The sequence below is a fragment of the Crocodylus siamensis genome, chromosome 5, assembly GCF_052110815.1.
Source record: "Crocodylus siamensis isolate JL-2025a chromosome 5, ASM5211081v1, whole genome shotgun sequence".
Classification (NCBI taxonomy): domain Eukaryota; kingdom Metazoa; phylum Chordata; order Crocodylia; family Crocodylidae; genus Crocodylus; species Crocodylus siamensis.
The window spans coordinates 150,876,705-150,892,530 of record NC_143399.1 but is presented as its reverse complement, the minus strand read 5'-3'; the positions used below and the strand labels follow the sequence as shown (position 1 = coordinate 150,892,530).

Below are 15,826 nucleotides of genomic sequence, written 5' to 3'. Positions count from 1 at the left end.
CTCCCTGCCCACCGCGAGCCCGGGGCACGGCAGAGCAGCTCAGCTCAGCTTCCCGGGGATTTGCCTCCGCTCTGTGCCCGGGGGGGATGACAGGAGTTTTACCTGGAAACCCCCTCCCCCAGCCCCTCCCAGCCCCAGCTCCTCAGCCAGGGGCTCAGCCGCGCACCAAGTGCAGCGCCGGCCAGAGGAGCAGCCCGGCTGGCCACCTCCCCGCGGCCAGCCCGGAGCCCTGCAGCCCAGGGCGCACTTACTAGGATCCAGCTGGGGTTTCTCTCCGCTGGGCTCGCTTTCTCCGTTGCTTTCCGAGAACGCACCTTCGTGGCTTTGCTTATCCCTATCAGCTGGAGGAGAACCACAAGCATAGTCAGACAGAGACAGAGTGTGAGTGTCAAACGTGGTACAGTCACCCCTTCTGGCCGCCAGCGGTTCAGGTTTAATGCCGTAATGCCTGCTGGAAGGTAACCCGGGGAAGGACAGCGAGGCCGGCATGGGCTCCAGCCACGACCGCATGTACCTGCCGTCAGGCGCTGCCATTGGTGCCTGGTGATGCACATACGGGTGGTACACAGTGGGCACGTTCCCGGCGCTCGGCGGGTGCACGGGGCTCCAGGACGTGCTAAAGACTGAAGTTTTGGATTGAAAACTGCAGGGGGCGAATTCGGGGTGCTCGCTCAGGGCGGGCTGTCGCGGTGGCTGGGCCAGTGGAGCAGAGGCATATCTGGACGGCACCAGGTCTTCGCTCTCGTGAATGAGGAACGAGTCCACGTAATAATTGCTGAGGGTCCCTGACGTCGACATGGCCATACGACACACACGGAGCGGCACCGGCCGAAATTATGAAACTGCAGATTTCATGTAACAACTTGGTCCTTGCGAAGAAGTACAGTCACCTAATAAGTTGTAGGCTGCCTGGCCGCCCATTGGCTGCCGCAGTCACGTGCCCGGGCAGCAGAACAATAAAGTATAAATCAGTCCGCAGGCTATTAATGGGTCAGTGTTTTCCAGTCATAATTTTTATAGCGCGGCCATATGTTTTTATGCAAAGGGGTATTGGAGAGGTACGATAAAGTTTGTTTTAATTGTGGCCAGCGGAGATTAAAAGATCGGATTCGGTAGGACTCCCCCTTTTTAAGCGGACTATTTTATATCACAATTAATCATCCCATCAGTGGGGCGCGTTCCCTGCGAAATCCCGGTGATCGGAGACCTTCACATAAAATTATACAATAATTGAAGCCATAAAGAAAGCAAAATAGCAGTGGCTGCGTACTGTATTTAAATCTATATTTATTATATTTCATAAGGAGTTATTGTTGCAGGAGCCACGGGGTTGTTATTAAGTCAGTAACTACGAGCGTGTTCATTTGCATCGCTGTGTTTCACAGCAGTAAAAATTTACGAGTGCTTCCAAAGGTTAAATTATACTATTGTGTTTAGTTTGGGAAGTGACTGTAAATAAGACGGTTCCGCTGAGTTCAGAGCTGAAGCCGGGCTGGCAGCGAGAAGTCACATCCAGCAGATCCCCTTCCCGAGACGGCTCTCCGTGGCGTGTCCTCCCCACGCGGGCCCGCGCCGCGCCGACACGCATTTTGAATCGGTATTGCCATTGCGTGCGTATAGACACCAGCGAGTCTCGCATCTCGGACTTTGCCCAGCCACCGCTTCTCCCCCAGCACCGCAGAGCGCCCTCCAGCCCCCGGGCCGCCCCGTGGAAAGCCCCGGCGAGAACCTCTCTGCCTCCAGAAAAAAATCAAATCAAGTCCTCCTCCTCATCTGAGCTGATCCACGGGTGAATGAATGGCTGGCTGCGTATGGCCGATGCTGGGAGCACTTGGGCGGGACGAGCAGCTCCGGGGACCGGAGCTGGGGAGAGAGGAAAGGAGCCACCGGACGCACTCCTGGAGCACTGTCAATGCCAGTGCTATTAAAACCCTCGGAGCACAAAAATATCCCGGACTGTGCATAATTAAAGGGAGAGAAGTCGCATTGACTTGGGCAGAGCCGCGCCAGTGCTGGCTTGGCTGGGCACATTGCTCGAAAGCTCTTTGGATCCGCGTCCAGGACTCCCGAGTCCACTCGCCTCCCGGTCCACCCAGGACGCGACAGCCAGGTGCTACCCGCGGCATTATGCGTGGCTAAAACGCGAGCAGAGCCGGAGCGGGAGAGGAGAAGGGAAGCGCGGGTCGGGGAGATCCGTTCTCGGACAGGCAGCCAAGCCGCTGTGCCCCTGGCTGCCGGAGGCGCCCGGCTGCCCTCGCACACGGGCCCACCTTTGCAAGAGTCCGAGCCGGAGGTGCAAATATAGTTATTTAGACGCCGGCAGGAGCCGTGGCTGGGCAAGCGCCGACCCGGAGCGGAGGGTTACAGCCCTCAAGCACAAAAGTGCTACGGCACGCCCAGATCAAGTCCAGTGCTAGGAATTAAACTTCTGGCCCAACATTGCGAGAGAGGGGGGAAAAAATGACAATTGGCTTCATCATTTGCTCCGCTGACTCGGCGGGCTCCGGGCAACGAAGGGGGAAGGGGTATTAAAAAAAAATCAACACCAAGGATCTCCGGAAACCTCTCAACTGCTCTGAAAACCCTTATTCCAACTACAGCCTAGCAAAGCGTGTAATAATTAAAATCACGTGCATGCAAAAGTGTGTTTCTCATTAGCTTTACGTTCCTATTTGCTCTCCCCCCATTCTGCCTCCCTCTCTTCTTTTTTCCTTTTCATGTCTTCCCAACAGCTTCCTCCGAAATCTCACAGAGCCTTTTTTTTTTTTTTTTTTTTGCAACATTGCCTCTCCCGATCGGAGATTACAAGAACCAGTCGCAACTCTGGTTCCAGACCCTGCAGTTAGGATTTGAAAAAAAAAAAATCCCAAATCAAACACCCACAGACATACCAGGCGAAGGGCGGTCCGTTATGCTCCATCCAGTTTATTTTATTTATTTAAAAAATACAAATAAAGCTGTGTGCCAGCTAGTCGGTGGCCTTCGCACTGACATGCAGTCACAGAAAAATATCATTGTATTTCTTTCCTGGAAAGACGGAACTCGACGTCACTCGTATGTATTAGTAAGAGTCAGCTGTGGCGAAGCGGGGCTCCCGGGCTGCGGGAGTCCTGGCTGTTTGCGTTAGGCTTTGGGTTCGCAACGCGCTTCATTTCCCATTTTTTGGGTCGCTTACCAAAACTAACAGTCCTCCTGTTCATAACTATAACGCTAGCATTTAAACGAAGGGAGCTGATTTCCATGCACCCCGAGCCCCCCACCCCAAATGCCAAGATTCAAGCGGCGTGGGGGGGTGTAAAGCCATCTGGAATTAAAAATAAGGCAAATAAATAGCATTATTGTCCAGCGATCAGGAATGCTCGTACTCAATATGTGCCTCTCGCTTGTTTTCCTTCCACGGCGAGTTTTTCCATAATCCGTTTGCAATTCGTCAAATTAGGCGATGGAGATTATTATTTACTGCAAGAGAGTTTGCAACATTTAAGAACCACGCTCGTTTACCGGCCTGGGCTCGAAACACCACAAATACGCATGTGTGTGTGTTATAAAAAAAAATTGGAGTATTTTATCGGGCTATCTAAGCAGGAAGATTTGTTTTTCTTTTTTATTTGCAGCCATGAAAAAGAAAATGGTTCCACCCACCAGGCCGGGACTATCACAACAGGCAAGTGCCAGGGAGCAATAAGATTGTGCACCCAGGAAGCGTGTTGCTATTTGTAATTGAAGGCAAAAGCAAAGGCAGCTGCCCTCCAAATACACTGCTGAGCAGGGGTGTGGGGCTGGGAGTCTGTAGGGGAGCAGGAGTCTCAGTGAGCTGGGACTCAGGATCGCGTGGGCCAGGACTCCTTGCAGACCCTGATTGTGAACTCAGCCGTTCCAGGTATTAAATAATAATAATTAGGACAAAGAAAAAAAAAGAGAGAGACTCCAGGAGAAGGCGGGATAAAGGGTCAACAATTGGAATGACACGCTCCGCACCGAAATACAGCACAGGCAGACCTGGAGAGCCGGATTCTCCATGCGTACACCCACGGGTACACACATACCCATCGCCAGACACACGGTGAAACAACCATGACCACACACACACACACACACACTCACTCACACTCACTCACACACACAGAGCAGCCTGCCGTGCCAGAGCAGGGTTTGACTCTGGTCCCCTCGGATAAGGAACCAGTTAGAGCACGTCCAGATTAGCAGTGAAAATGCAGTTCCCAAACGAGTTTTATTCACTGCCGCGCATGGGAGCTCGGAGAAGTGTCCCACAACGAGTGAGCCCAGCAGGACCAAGCTAATGAAAGGCTATTCCGTTCCCCAGCCCTCCCCGGGTCCTTCCAGCCAGGAGGGCTCTTGCTCACTTATGCTAGCGATAAGTATGGGGCACATGAGCTAGCCCGGGCTGCAGGCTCCCCTGCCTGTTGGGTCTGGGCACACAAAAGGCAGCTCTGGCTTCCCTGCTCAAGACCCAGAGAGGTCGCTGTTGCTCGTGCAGCCTCAAAGGAATGTCGGCACACTGCAATAATGATCGTAACCGAGGCCTTGTGAGCTGGAGGCGACCCGCGGGGGCTTCGCCTATTTTAAATCACCTCTGGGTCCCCCCCCACACCTCTGGCGAGCTCCGCGGGGGCCGGGGCGCGGGGGCCGGAGAAGCGGCCGGGGGTCTAGGGGGGACCCGGAGCGGGGCCGGAGCCGCAGAGCCCCGAAAGCAAGGCTCCGATTACCCACCCCCCCCGTCCCCCTCCCCGTCCAAAATCAGGTCCGAGCAAAGCCCGTGCCTGCGGCCGATCGCAGCCTCCGGGGGCTTCCGCGGGGCAAGGAGCCAGTTCAGGAGGGTTGCACGCATGTCACTAGCAGGCATTCAGCATCTCCCTCCAGCCCCATAGCGAGGTCCCCGGGCCCCCGGGGGCACCGGGCAGAGCGCACCTGACCTTGAATGGAGCCTCGGCGAGATAGGCGAGCCCCCTAGGCCGGCAGCCCGGCCTCCGAGCCGGCTAACCTTGACGAGCCGGCCACCACGTCCCCTGGTCTGCGCGGCGCGCTCGCGGGAGAGGCCCGGGCTCCTCCGCGGCAGAAGGACACACAATGGCTTTGGGACTTGACGCCTACCGAGCGCTCGAGCCTTAGGGTTTCTTCGGGAAGAAGCCACCCCGCACTAGCATACCTGGTGACGATTTCAACTGAAGTAATTAAGGCAGTTTCGTGCTGTAGAGAGAAAGGTGGAGCCCCAACAACATGAAACTACCTAAACCACACAGCAGTTCTCGGCGCTCTGAGCACGGCGCTCCCCGCAGCCGGCTCTGCAGGCAGGGATCCCGCTACAAAGATAAAACCAGAGACGTGACCGCAGCCCCCGCCGCCCCGCACCCGCCCGGCACTAGCACACAGCGCTGCTCCAGCCGGGGGGGGGGTGTCTCCTGTGAGTCTGGCTCCTTCTCTCCCCCCGGAGAAGGGCTCCATGCAAATGAAAAAGGGAAGAAAGGCCGTGCGCGGTAATGGTACCTCATAAAAAACTAAAGACTCGCCATAAGCCCGGGTTCAAAGTCTATTCCCCCCCCGGCCCCTTCCCCCCCGCCCTCCCCCAAGGAAGCGTTAGCCGGAGCCCTTATCCGAGCCCTAGATTTTGTGTCGCTTTTGTGCAAGAGTCCCTTAGCCGCGCATGCAGCAGGGAGGCAGAGAGCGGTTCGCAAACAAGCCCGTTCACATGCAGCCAGGTATCGAGGGGAGAGCGCCCGAGTGGGCAAACACGGCTAGAAGCTGTCGGAGAAGAAAAACAAGACCTCCAGCCCCTCATTTCCATGTGCTCACCTTTACGATTTCTTCCGAGCCCTTGGAAAGCTAGAGTTTTTTTCCCCCACAGTGTTCCGCAGTTAAAAGATCTCAGCCCGGTGAAAGGTGTTTGATTAAAAAAAAAAAATCAATCCCCTACTCTCAAGAAATAGTCATTTGCTTCCTCTGTCTGTGCAGCTCCTCACTCAACTGAAACCACTCGTCCAAGACAGCAACAATCCAGATATACTAGCAAGTCATAAAACTGAACAAAAGCCGACAAACCTTACAGCACCATTGCTATATGGCCCAGACAAATTACGACCGTCTAGGTAATATTTAAATAGATTCCTAAAGTAATTGCAGGGGGGTAAGGCAACTATGCCTGTTGTAAAAAGTTCTCGAAGACATAAAGTAGAACCTGAGGATAAACAGTCACAAAAAGAGGTAAAATTAAAAGGATTCATTCCACGTCTTTTATTCTTCTATGAGAACATAAACATCGTCTTTTCACGCACAGCAGCATTACAATATTAATTTATTCCGATTTAAGGTAAGAACTAGATATAGCTAGAACTAACATTTATAATAACGATAGAATGCATTTGCTTAAAACAGTTTCGGCATTTTAATAATAGACATTTATACATATCTGTATTTATAGTTTTTTCCCCTCCTTTTTTTCTTTGCACCTCCACGTTTGACCCTTTTAATGCATGTAGCTTCACAGTATAAAGGAAAGACGACATATTTTCCCTCCCTACCTTCAACTCTGGCTCAGAAAGTCCTTCTGATGTTCGCCTTAGACACTTCTCGATGAACTTAGTGAGAAAAAGTGACTATTTTTTCTCAAGACAGGGCAAATTGTTGTGTGCTTGTCACGCGTTACCAACGGTAACGTACCTCATAGACAAAAATTCATTAATCCCACAAATTTAAGCAAAACTACATTAAGTAAATATCTACAACCAGAAAGAGAGAGAGAAATTCAGAGGTAAGTGTAATAATTTAGTCCAGAAGTAACACGAGACCTTTTGTATCCTTAAAGAGAAGAGGTTTCATTTTCCTGGCCAATTTTAAAGCTGTAATATTGATTTTTTTTTTTAGAAAAGAAGAAGACAGAAAGGGAGGAAAAGGGAAAAGAAAAGAAAATCGCTTTTCATCCCAGTCCCCACGAAGCCCTCCGTTTTAAAACATGCCTGTGTTTCATTACTGCAAGCCCTGATTTTTTTTTTTTTTTGCAAGAAAAGCTAAGCTTCTCTTATGGAGAAGATTGCCAAGGCTTCAATTATGCATTATTCAGCTAAATACGACCGAGACATCCCTTCTATCATTGAACATTGTATTGTGCCTTTAACTGGGATTGTTTACATTTTGGGGAGAGAAGAGGGGGGAAAAAACTATTTGCAGCTCTCGAAATAATATTTCTGTCTTTCAAGAACTAAAGGAACAATAAGAGCGAGGAAGCTGTAGTGGACCGAGGGCGGTACATACATGGCATTTTGTGCACGGTTTTATGGCTCTTTCCCCCAGAAATACCTATAAAGAGGTTATGGACATATTGAGAATGTATAAAATCCTTAATCCATACAGGTGCGGATTACTAAAGCCTAGGAAAATGATACTGGCTCTTTAAACCGTAAAAACGTGTTTATGGGTTCATCAAGAAAAATTAAAGTTGGCTGTGAGCTCCCGAATCCTATTCTCTCTGTTCATTTTCTTCAGTTTCATTCTGCGGTTCTGAAACCAGATTTTAACTTGTCTGTCTGTGAGGTGGACTGTACGGCTGATCTCTAGGCGACGCTCACGAGTCAGGTACATATTGAACAGAAACTCCTTTTCCAGCTCGAGAGTTTGATGCTTGGTATAAGGGCACCGCTTCTTTCTGCCGCTTTTTGCGGTCAGCCAGTTTGCTGCATTTTCTCCTTTTGCATTGCCTAGTTTCAAGAGAGCAAAAGAGGGACGTTACGAGCTGAGGCGAGGCCAAGCAGCCGGGCTCCTCCGCCGGCGCCCCCGGGTCGCGGTGCAGGGTCGGGGCTGGGAGGGAGCCCCGCAGGGCACCCCGACCCCTGCGCTGGGGCGCCAGCCTCGGCCGCCCGGCGAGCTCGGCTCTCTCCTTCCACCTTCCTCCTGCGCACAATGGCAGCGGGGCCGCGCCCTGCTCAGCTAATCCAAGGAAAGTGCCTTCTCATCGGCCTCTCCGACGCTGCTCCTACCCTTTTAGCTGCTTTTTTCCTTGCGCATTTGCTTTTCCTTTTGCTTTTGCAAGCACCTGCTCCAGCCAGCTCACCGCGGGGCCACCCTTTGCCAGGGGACTTTGGAGAGCGGAGAAACAGGGCGACCTGCAGCTCTGGCCCCTGCCTTGCCTTCCTCCGCCTTCCCAGCACGCTTCTCCCCAGCTTCCTCTCATGACTATTTTCTAAGCGAGTTAAAATTTCCTGCAGGCGGCTTGCTGACAGGGCTGAGCCGGGCTGGCAATGAGGCAGCATTGATTTGGTAGTGGTATCTATCTAAAAAAATTTTTCAATGGGGCAACTTAATGGCTATATCTTTTTTAAAAAGCAAAGAAAAGGCAAGAGACGAGCCACTGGGAAAGTCTAACAGCCTGGCCCACCAGGGTTTTATTTTTGCCTCGGGGGTCAGAATCAAAAATAAATAACCAGCCTGTTATCTGCTGGAGACGTGGCGGGCTAGTGGTAGTGCATTCATCAGTCTAATTTGATAGCAGTTCATAGAAGGAACATTTCAACGCGCCTGTTATTTCGAAAAGCATTCTGGATCGTAAAATACAACTTACCGCGTTAATAGGTTTATTTATTGGCACTGCCTATTGCTTATTTTGGATGCTTTACAAACATCTCTGTTATCTGGTAGGCACCTTCGCATCACTAGGGCAGACTGAGCGGGGTTTTCTATAGGTTTAAGCCGCATGCAGGCTAGGGTTGCCCAGAGCGGAGCCATCAAGGATTTTAAACTATAGGATGGACATTAATTTTTACTACATCCCCACGCCCAAATATTACAGAGTTCACAAGGTCGGTCTAAGCGGCGCTTCTTGCCAGCTCTGCAGGCTGCTCGCATCCTCCTTTGCATTCGTGATGCAATGATCATCCTCATTGCTTTTTATTTGCTTACCTACGGTTTCTTTCTCAGGAGAGGCTTTGCTGCTGTCTGACGGAGCTGGGGAGAGCTCTTCTGCAGTCGAAGACGAAGCCTGCGCCTCTTCCTCCCTCTGGGAGACGCAAGCCAAGGTAGTGGGGGAAGCCTCTCCGCTCTCTTTCCTCCCCGCTTCTGCTGGGACTGAAGGCAAAGATGGAGGCGTATCAAAACGAACTTGGGGCTGCGGTGTGAACTGGGAAGCACCAACTTGCCCAGCATTGTAGCTCTTGGAAGTGCCATAGGCTTGAGACAAGCGGAAGTAGCCTGGGACAGGAACCCCACTCACGTTGTTCATGGAGCTAACCTCAGCGCTTAGCCTTGGGAAAGTAGATAGATCTGTGGCAGTTGCCCCCTTAGGACATTTGTCTGAGTCATAGAGGCAGTAGGAGTTCTCCTCCTTAATGTTTTGAGCAAAGGAGCAGGAGGTAGCCTGCTGGCTCTCAGGCTCTTCCATGCGACAAGACCTTGGGGGATCTAGCCAGACCTCCATCCCTGACATGTAGGGATGAGACGTGGGGACCATGCTTTGAGAAGTACCTTCATTGCGTTTGCTCAAAACTGGAAAAAGTCCGCAGCTTTGCAGCCCATAGGACAGATCGGGCGCTTGTGGCAGGTAGACACTACTGTTGGGATAGTAGCCGCCTCCGCCGCCGCCTCCTCCTCCTCCTCCTCCTCCTCCTCCTGTTTCCCCTCTGCCTGAGCTGATCAAGGAGTCTACCAAAAAAGAGTTTGCAGCCGGGCTCTCTGAGCATGACATTGTTGTGGAATAATTTGGCGAAGGGAGTAGATAGCCCTTTCTGGCTGACATTTCTTGTGCAAAACATGCTGAATATGATTAGAGATACCCCCGCACCACGGCAAATGCTTGCAGCCAATGGAAACCCAGGCCTTAACACCAACCCCTCCCAGTTTGGTTTCGTATGCACAGAGCTGGTCTCAGGTCGACCTCTGAATTTAGAATATATATGTATATTAATGTGTGATATATATTTCTACATAACACACCTACATAGGCTGTATGTGTGTGTGTGTAAAGGGGGGGGGAGAGAGTTTACACGCTGGGAGGGGAAAAAAAAGTCCCTGACTTCAGCCTTGCCATAACTTATGCTCTTCTATTATCACATGCACTACTATAAAATAGCCGAGCAATCTGATGTTTATTGTACCTAGGATGAAGCGGTTTATAAACGAACCTTTTATTGTCGCTTCTTTCCCCCCGGTTGGGCTTCCCGGAAGTAATGCGTGTTCCCTTCACTGCACGGTCTCTGTCTGTGATGAAATTAATAAAGCCCCGACCCCCGCCCCTGCTCTTCACGGTTCAGCTCCGTGCCATTGTACTCGGTTGCCTACTTGAACCAAAAATCAAATTTGTTATTGTTTATCGCGGGCCATTTGGAGCTGCCTACGGATCTGGCGTGGGTAGCGTTAAAGTATCCGGGAACGAGCTCTTTCCGGAGTACTATCGCAGCCAGAAAGCATCAGTTATTATTGTAAGCGAGTCTGCAATTTCCTCGAGATTGCTAGAGAGGGGTGGTGGTGGTGGTGGTGGGGCGGGAGGGGGGGCGTAATGCCACGATGGGAGACCTGGCGCTGTGATTACCTCTTCCCAGACTTTAGTTAATGCCGGGCCCTTCCTGATTAACATTTAAAAGATGTTCATTTAAAATAAATGGATGTCACAGAAAGAAGCCAAACCTGGGTTCAAATGGATTGTCTCCCGGTGCCAAAGCCCCCCCGCTTATGCCTCTGTTTATATTTGGGTAATTGTTTTTTTAATTTTCCCATTAGGGAAATAATTTTCCCTTTTAATCTGTTCAAGCGGACCGGCTCTTTCATCAGCGAGGCACCGACTGTACAGCGAGGCACAGACAGCGCGGTACAGTCAAGGCGGAACTGCGTCGGGCAGGGCAGACACACAGCAGACAGACAGCCAGGCACGCAGACAGAGGGAGAGATGGATTTTGTAATGAATGGCTGAAGGGTGGCTCACGTTGCCATCCTCTCTGGACTCTGCTACTTCGGAGCCATGGCGCTAGCCCGAAGAAAGGCTGGCCTTTTTTTTTTTTTATTTAATGCACAAAGTCTGGGGCTGCTTGGGATTTCTCCAGGTTTTTGCAAGGGAGATGGCTCCTCTGTTTATTGCAGAAGTCATCGCTTGGGATATACACCCGAAGCAGCTCCCCTCCCAAGACTAACACCCGGCTCCCCCAGGCAGCCCAGCCCTGTCCTGCTCTGCCCTGCCAGGCCAAGGAGCAGTGTGTCCAACCACCCGCCGCCTTCCCCTCTGCCTAAGGCGGATCGCTGAGCCTCCGCTCTGCAGCCGCTTACCCTTGGCTTTCAAAGCAGCCAGCAGCACAGGGCAAGAATAACAGCGTCAACAGAGCTCCGGCCATTTCCCCTCCAACCTATTGATCTGTCAGGCCTCACGTGGGTTAATCCCGGCGTGTTTGCCCACGCGGAGGGGACCCTCTTCCCTACTCTGACAAGTTATTTTGCAATGGACACGAGACAGCGGGACACCAGTGGTGCCTGCCATAGGCAGGCGAGGCAGACGGGGCCTCCCAAGGTTTCCCCTTGTCAGCTGGAGACGCCGTGTAGCCTGGTAGAGGTTGTTACAACTTCGCAGTGCCCATAAAACCTTTATGGAAAGGCTTCCTTTTCCCCCAATGTTATGGCAGGAGCTCCATCCCACCGCACACTCCTGCCTGCTAAGCGGGGCTTAATGCTAAGGGGGTAGATCCAGCAGCCCAGAGAGATTTCCCCCCACTGTTCCCCCTGGAATACTGTTTGCGCTCCCCCAGGTCGACAGAGCCCACAATGTGTTAATGTGTGATGGACAAACCCTTATCAGATTCCTAGGAGAGCCGTATCATGCTAACAAAATTAATACCATATAAGGAACCATTTTATTGGCCGGTATACAGGAAGGCTATTATCAATAGGCTTAACATTATAAATACAGATCTAAATAAAATGAAACGTGACTCCGCGCTCCACGTTCCAAATACATTTCTCTGCACAAATCAGGTATAAAAATTACTCCGGGGAAGTCCGCTCTTGCGGCGTGTTTGTTTTGCATTTGCCAAATTAAATAGAAAGTGCTTGCAAACCTAAAAGCCTTACGGAATAGAAGAGAAGCGGTGGAAACCTTTCCAAAACTGTTTTGTAAAATAACCACCGCCCTTCGAAAAAAATTGATTAAGGTGGGGGGGGGGAGAAAATAAAAAGGAGCATAAAAAGATGTGCAATCCTGGTCAGCCTTAATAATGCGAGCACAAACGCAGGGTTTCGTTTCTTTAATTACTACCGCCAAGAAATCAGGGCGAAAAAAAATAATGAGAGTGGGGACTAATGGGAGGAATAAAGCGTGTTTTAACCTTTGCCTTTTGTAGCAAAAGATCTCCCGAGCAGGGATTGGATTTTAGAGTTTGTCAGGCTGCCTGATTTCAGGCGAAGGCAAGTTTCTTAGTCTCGTATAACTTGCCATTGGAGCCCAGTTCTCTGCCCTTCCCTGTTTTGTTTATACGAATGAGCAGTGGTGCTTTGATGGTCAAAGCACTCAGTCTAGATCATGAACTCAGCTCGGCTGTGTATTATCTGTGCTTTCTTTAATCGCTAACAAGGCCAAGGCAAATAGTAACTAGCATCATCAAACCCAGTGGAGTAAAACTAATAATGTTCACTTGATTCTTAACTATAAAAGATAATGGTCAATTTTGGATAAACTGAACTAATTTGGCATGCATCGTGTGTCGCTACTACATTGCAAACCCTCAGCAACATCGCCTGAAGATTAACCCTGCCTTTTTTTGTTTTGTTAAGAAATGCTAAAAAATACTGTTTATGCCAGACGAGGAAAAATAGTATCTTCTTCTTTCTTCTCATATAAGCAAACCCCATCTGGGGGTATATAAAAACAAGCAAATAAAGTTTAATAAATATCAAAGCAAGTAAAAAGGTGATTTCGTGGGGAATCTAAATTCAGGGCATACACAGAGCACTATCAAAATAAAACTTTATTGATCTAAGAAAAATATAATGGATGCATTAATAGAGTCGTTAAGCTGGTTTATTGGTTAGGCTAAAAATTAAAAACTAAAAAGAAATAAATAAAAACGACAGCTCAGCCCCAGCAAACTCTGGCTTGAAAATTTTAAACACATCGTGTTAAATAATGATTTATCCCTTTTATTATTTCCTGGGTAAAGCGAAAGGTACAACATTGTTACTCAGCGGATGCTATTCTGTATGCTAATTAAAATGTGCTTTTTATTTCTGACATTGGCAAATTGCAATTTGCGAAAATGTAAATCGCGGCGCAGGCTGTCACGGGAGCGTGTGCGCCATCGGGGTGCACGCTTGGAGATTACCTTTTATACAGCTCAAAAAAAATGAATGCGATCGCTGCGGAGTTATTTAATATTAGAACTGTCAGTTGTCAAGCCCGGGTGTGTGTGTGCCAGGGTGCTTTTCTTCCTGGATTTGTTCCAAGGTAGACGGCTTTCAATCAGGAGGGGTAGGAGCAGCGTCTATGCCAAGGAAGGTGACGAATGACTAGCTCACTCATTTTATCTTTACTAGAAATTCTTTCGCGCCGGACGGGGAAAGAAGGATCTCGGTCTCTGACAGTGGATTATCCCTTATAACATTTTGGATGAGATTTAATTTTGATCCTAACCCTAAAGGCCTGATCCTCGGAATCTCCTTTGTGTCCTGGGCGCTGCTTTGCTAATTCGGATTAGAACCGTATTTTGCTGAGGGGTTCCGGAGCAGGAGATGCAGCAGGACAAAAGACACCCCAGCCGGTTCTCAAGGATTTACTCCATGCGGTCCAGAGGAAGAAGGCTGCTTTAGGATGCTCTGTAACCTTCCTACTGCGCTTAATCCAGGAGAGCAGCAACAACAATAGGGCGCTAAAGATATCAATACAATATTAAATATATCGATCTACCTTTTAGTGCACCCTTTTTACCAAGATATATAGGGTGGGCAGGAATATTAAACATTTAAACCGAGCTATGTATTGTCCTTAGTGCAGCAAGCTTTTCTTTAAGTACGGGTTTGATGCAAAATATAAATATCCTCTCTAGCCTGACACATCTATCTGTATGGATTGGCCTCCAGTTGCAGGTTTAGAGCATTTAATCAAAAGGATGTAACCAAAAACAAATAAATAAATAACGCCCAGGAGAGAAGCTGAGGAAAAGCCCTCCCTTGTACTGAGATGTGGGATCCGGTCTCGACCTGCCCCCAGGATCCAACAGCACGGTGTAAACACTGAGCTGCTTGGGGCTCGTCCCTCCCAAACACGCTCAGCCCGGGCATGTGAAATCATAAACAGTTACTGGAAGAAACCAGGTTGTTTTTGAGATGTCCTCTGAGCAAGGCCGCCAGTAAACAGTCTGTAACCAGAGGGCGCTTTAACGGCTGCTGGGGTCCCCTTGATTTATTCAGATGAGTATTGACTGGGGCAGGGGAACAACAAGGAAAAATAAATGTTGTATCCAATACGCCGAACCCCAGCTGAGTGGTGTGCGGAGGAAGGGGCCAAAGGGGCGCCGGGACAGGCGGTTTTGCAATGGCTGGGTCTCCGCGGGCAGGTTCATGGAGAGCAGGATTCTGGCCCTGGGACTGCAGCATCGGGGATGCAAACCCTGGGTCCCCAGGTCCGCTCTGGGAGGCTCCCTCCGGGCCTCTCCCCTAGTCTCTCCAGGCTGCTCTCAGCACACCCTCCCAAGCACTGCAGGAAACTCTAATCCTCCTCTTTCTAGGTTTCCCTGTACGGAGGAGAATGATATTTCAACAGAGCCTATTTGATTTCGAGATTTAAACTTCCTGTGCTCACCTTGCAGCAACGTGTGCGCTAAAGCATGCAGCTAAACCTAGTGCCACACTTTTTTATTTTCATATGGGGATTATAAAAACAAAAAGACCTGTGGAACGCCAAGAACAAGAGAAACAACCTGAAAAATCTCCTGAACTACCCCTGGGACATGCTTATAGCGAGGGGAGACTGGAATAGATAGATTTATGGCGAGGATAGAAGTGAGATGGTTTGACCAATTTTCAGCCAGAACACGTGCCCTGCACAGAGGGGAAGGGGCATACCGAGAGATGGAGAAGGAGGAGATCTGAGGAATATTTTAAAGTTAGCCTTACCCAAACACTGACTTAATATGCAATTAAATAACCAAACGATTACAAAATTAGTTCTTTGTACAAACGACTTAAACTCCGTTCACCACTCTGTACATCCAGCTGCAAATAAGAAAACCACCGCTGAAAGTTACCAAGCGCCTATAACTATACCACAGTTCAAGTCCAATAAGAACATCAAAATTATCTGTCATTTCCAGTGTAAGTTGCAGTAGATCTATTTGATTGAAGACACCTACTGTTTCCACACATAAATGTCAAGTTTCATAATATTTCCAGGGCTAGGATTTTTATAATGGGAAGAACTCTTCAGGATTCTCTGAAAAAATGTTTCCACATAACGTGGGTTTTTCCATACCGCTCGCCAAAACTTTATTGGGATTAAAAAAAAAATCAGCTGAAATCTAGCAAGCACCTTTAAATACTATGTCACGTATCAACTTTAATCACCAACTTGTTCAAACGCTTTCTCTCCCCTCTGGCCGCTTCCCAAATGCTTAATTGAAACACAATATAAGGTCACCCAAACTTTCCAAGAACTACTTTGATAGCAGCACATTCCGCTCATTTCCAAATGTAGGGCAGATAGAAGCGCTTACCTCCACGCATTTTCTCAACCAAAGCTAAGCAGGGTCCAACTTCTCAGGGAGGCGTTGGAAATGAGTCATTTGATTTCACAATAAGCTATCGGCTGGAGCTACTTTTGCAGACCTCAACCTAGAAAGTGAAATTATTTAAC

The 15,826-nt window shown here is 49.4% G+C and overlaps 3 protein-coding genes across 8 annotated transcripts in view; all 3 read right to left on the bottom strand.

Annotated features, from left to right (window-relative positions):
• HOXA7 (homeobox A7) overlaps window positions 1-15,822 on the bottom strand; it is a 26,789-nt gene extending 10,967 nt beyond the window's left edge. The window contains exon 1 of one of the 2 annotated variants that reach the window (XM_090046702.1): window positions 15,687-15,822. In XM_090046702.1, coding sequence (XP_089902828.1) covers window positions 15,687-15,696 — 10 coding nt within the window. In that variant the 5' untranslated portion in view covers window positions 15,697-15,822. The remainder of the gene's footprint in view (window positions 1-15,686) is intronic. The other variant, XM_090046701.1, reaches the window with a different exon arrangement.
• Window positions 1-15,826, bottom strand: part of HOXA9 (homeobox A9) — a 17,736-nt gene extending 1,910 nt beyond the window's left edge. The window contains exons 1-2 of one of the 5 annotated variants that reach the window (XM_090046697.1): window positions 15,687-15,826; window positions 252-341 (exon numbers count right to left, since the gene is read on the bottom strand). In XM_090046697.1, the coding sequence (XP_089902823.1) occupies window positions 252-341; window positions 15,687-15,696 (100 nt within the window). In that variant the 5' untranslated portion in view covers window positions 15,697-15,826. Of the gene's footprint in view, window positions 1-251; window positions 5,554-5,811; window positions 6,094-15,686 lie in introns of those variants that run through there. The other 4 variants (XM_090046695.1, XM_090046694.1, XM_090046696.1 and 1 more) reach the window with 4 other exon arrangements.
• On the bottom strand, window positions 6,255-9,863 carry HOXA10 (homeobox A10). The gene is made up of 2 exons (XM_090046686.1): window positions 8,908-9,863; window positions 6,255-7,709 (listed from the first exon to the last, which is right to left on the bottom strand). Exons 1-2 carry the CDS (start codon window positions 9,737-9,739, stop codon window positions 7,435-7,437), a joined length of 1,107 nt encoding a protein of 368 aa, XP_089902812.1. The 5' UTR covers window positions 9,740-9,863; the 3' UTR covers window positions 6,255-7,434.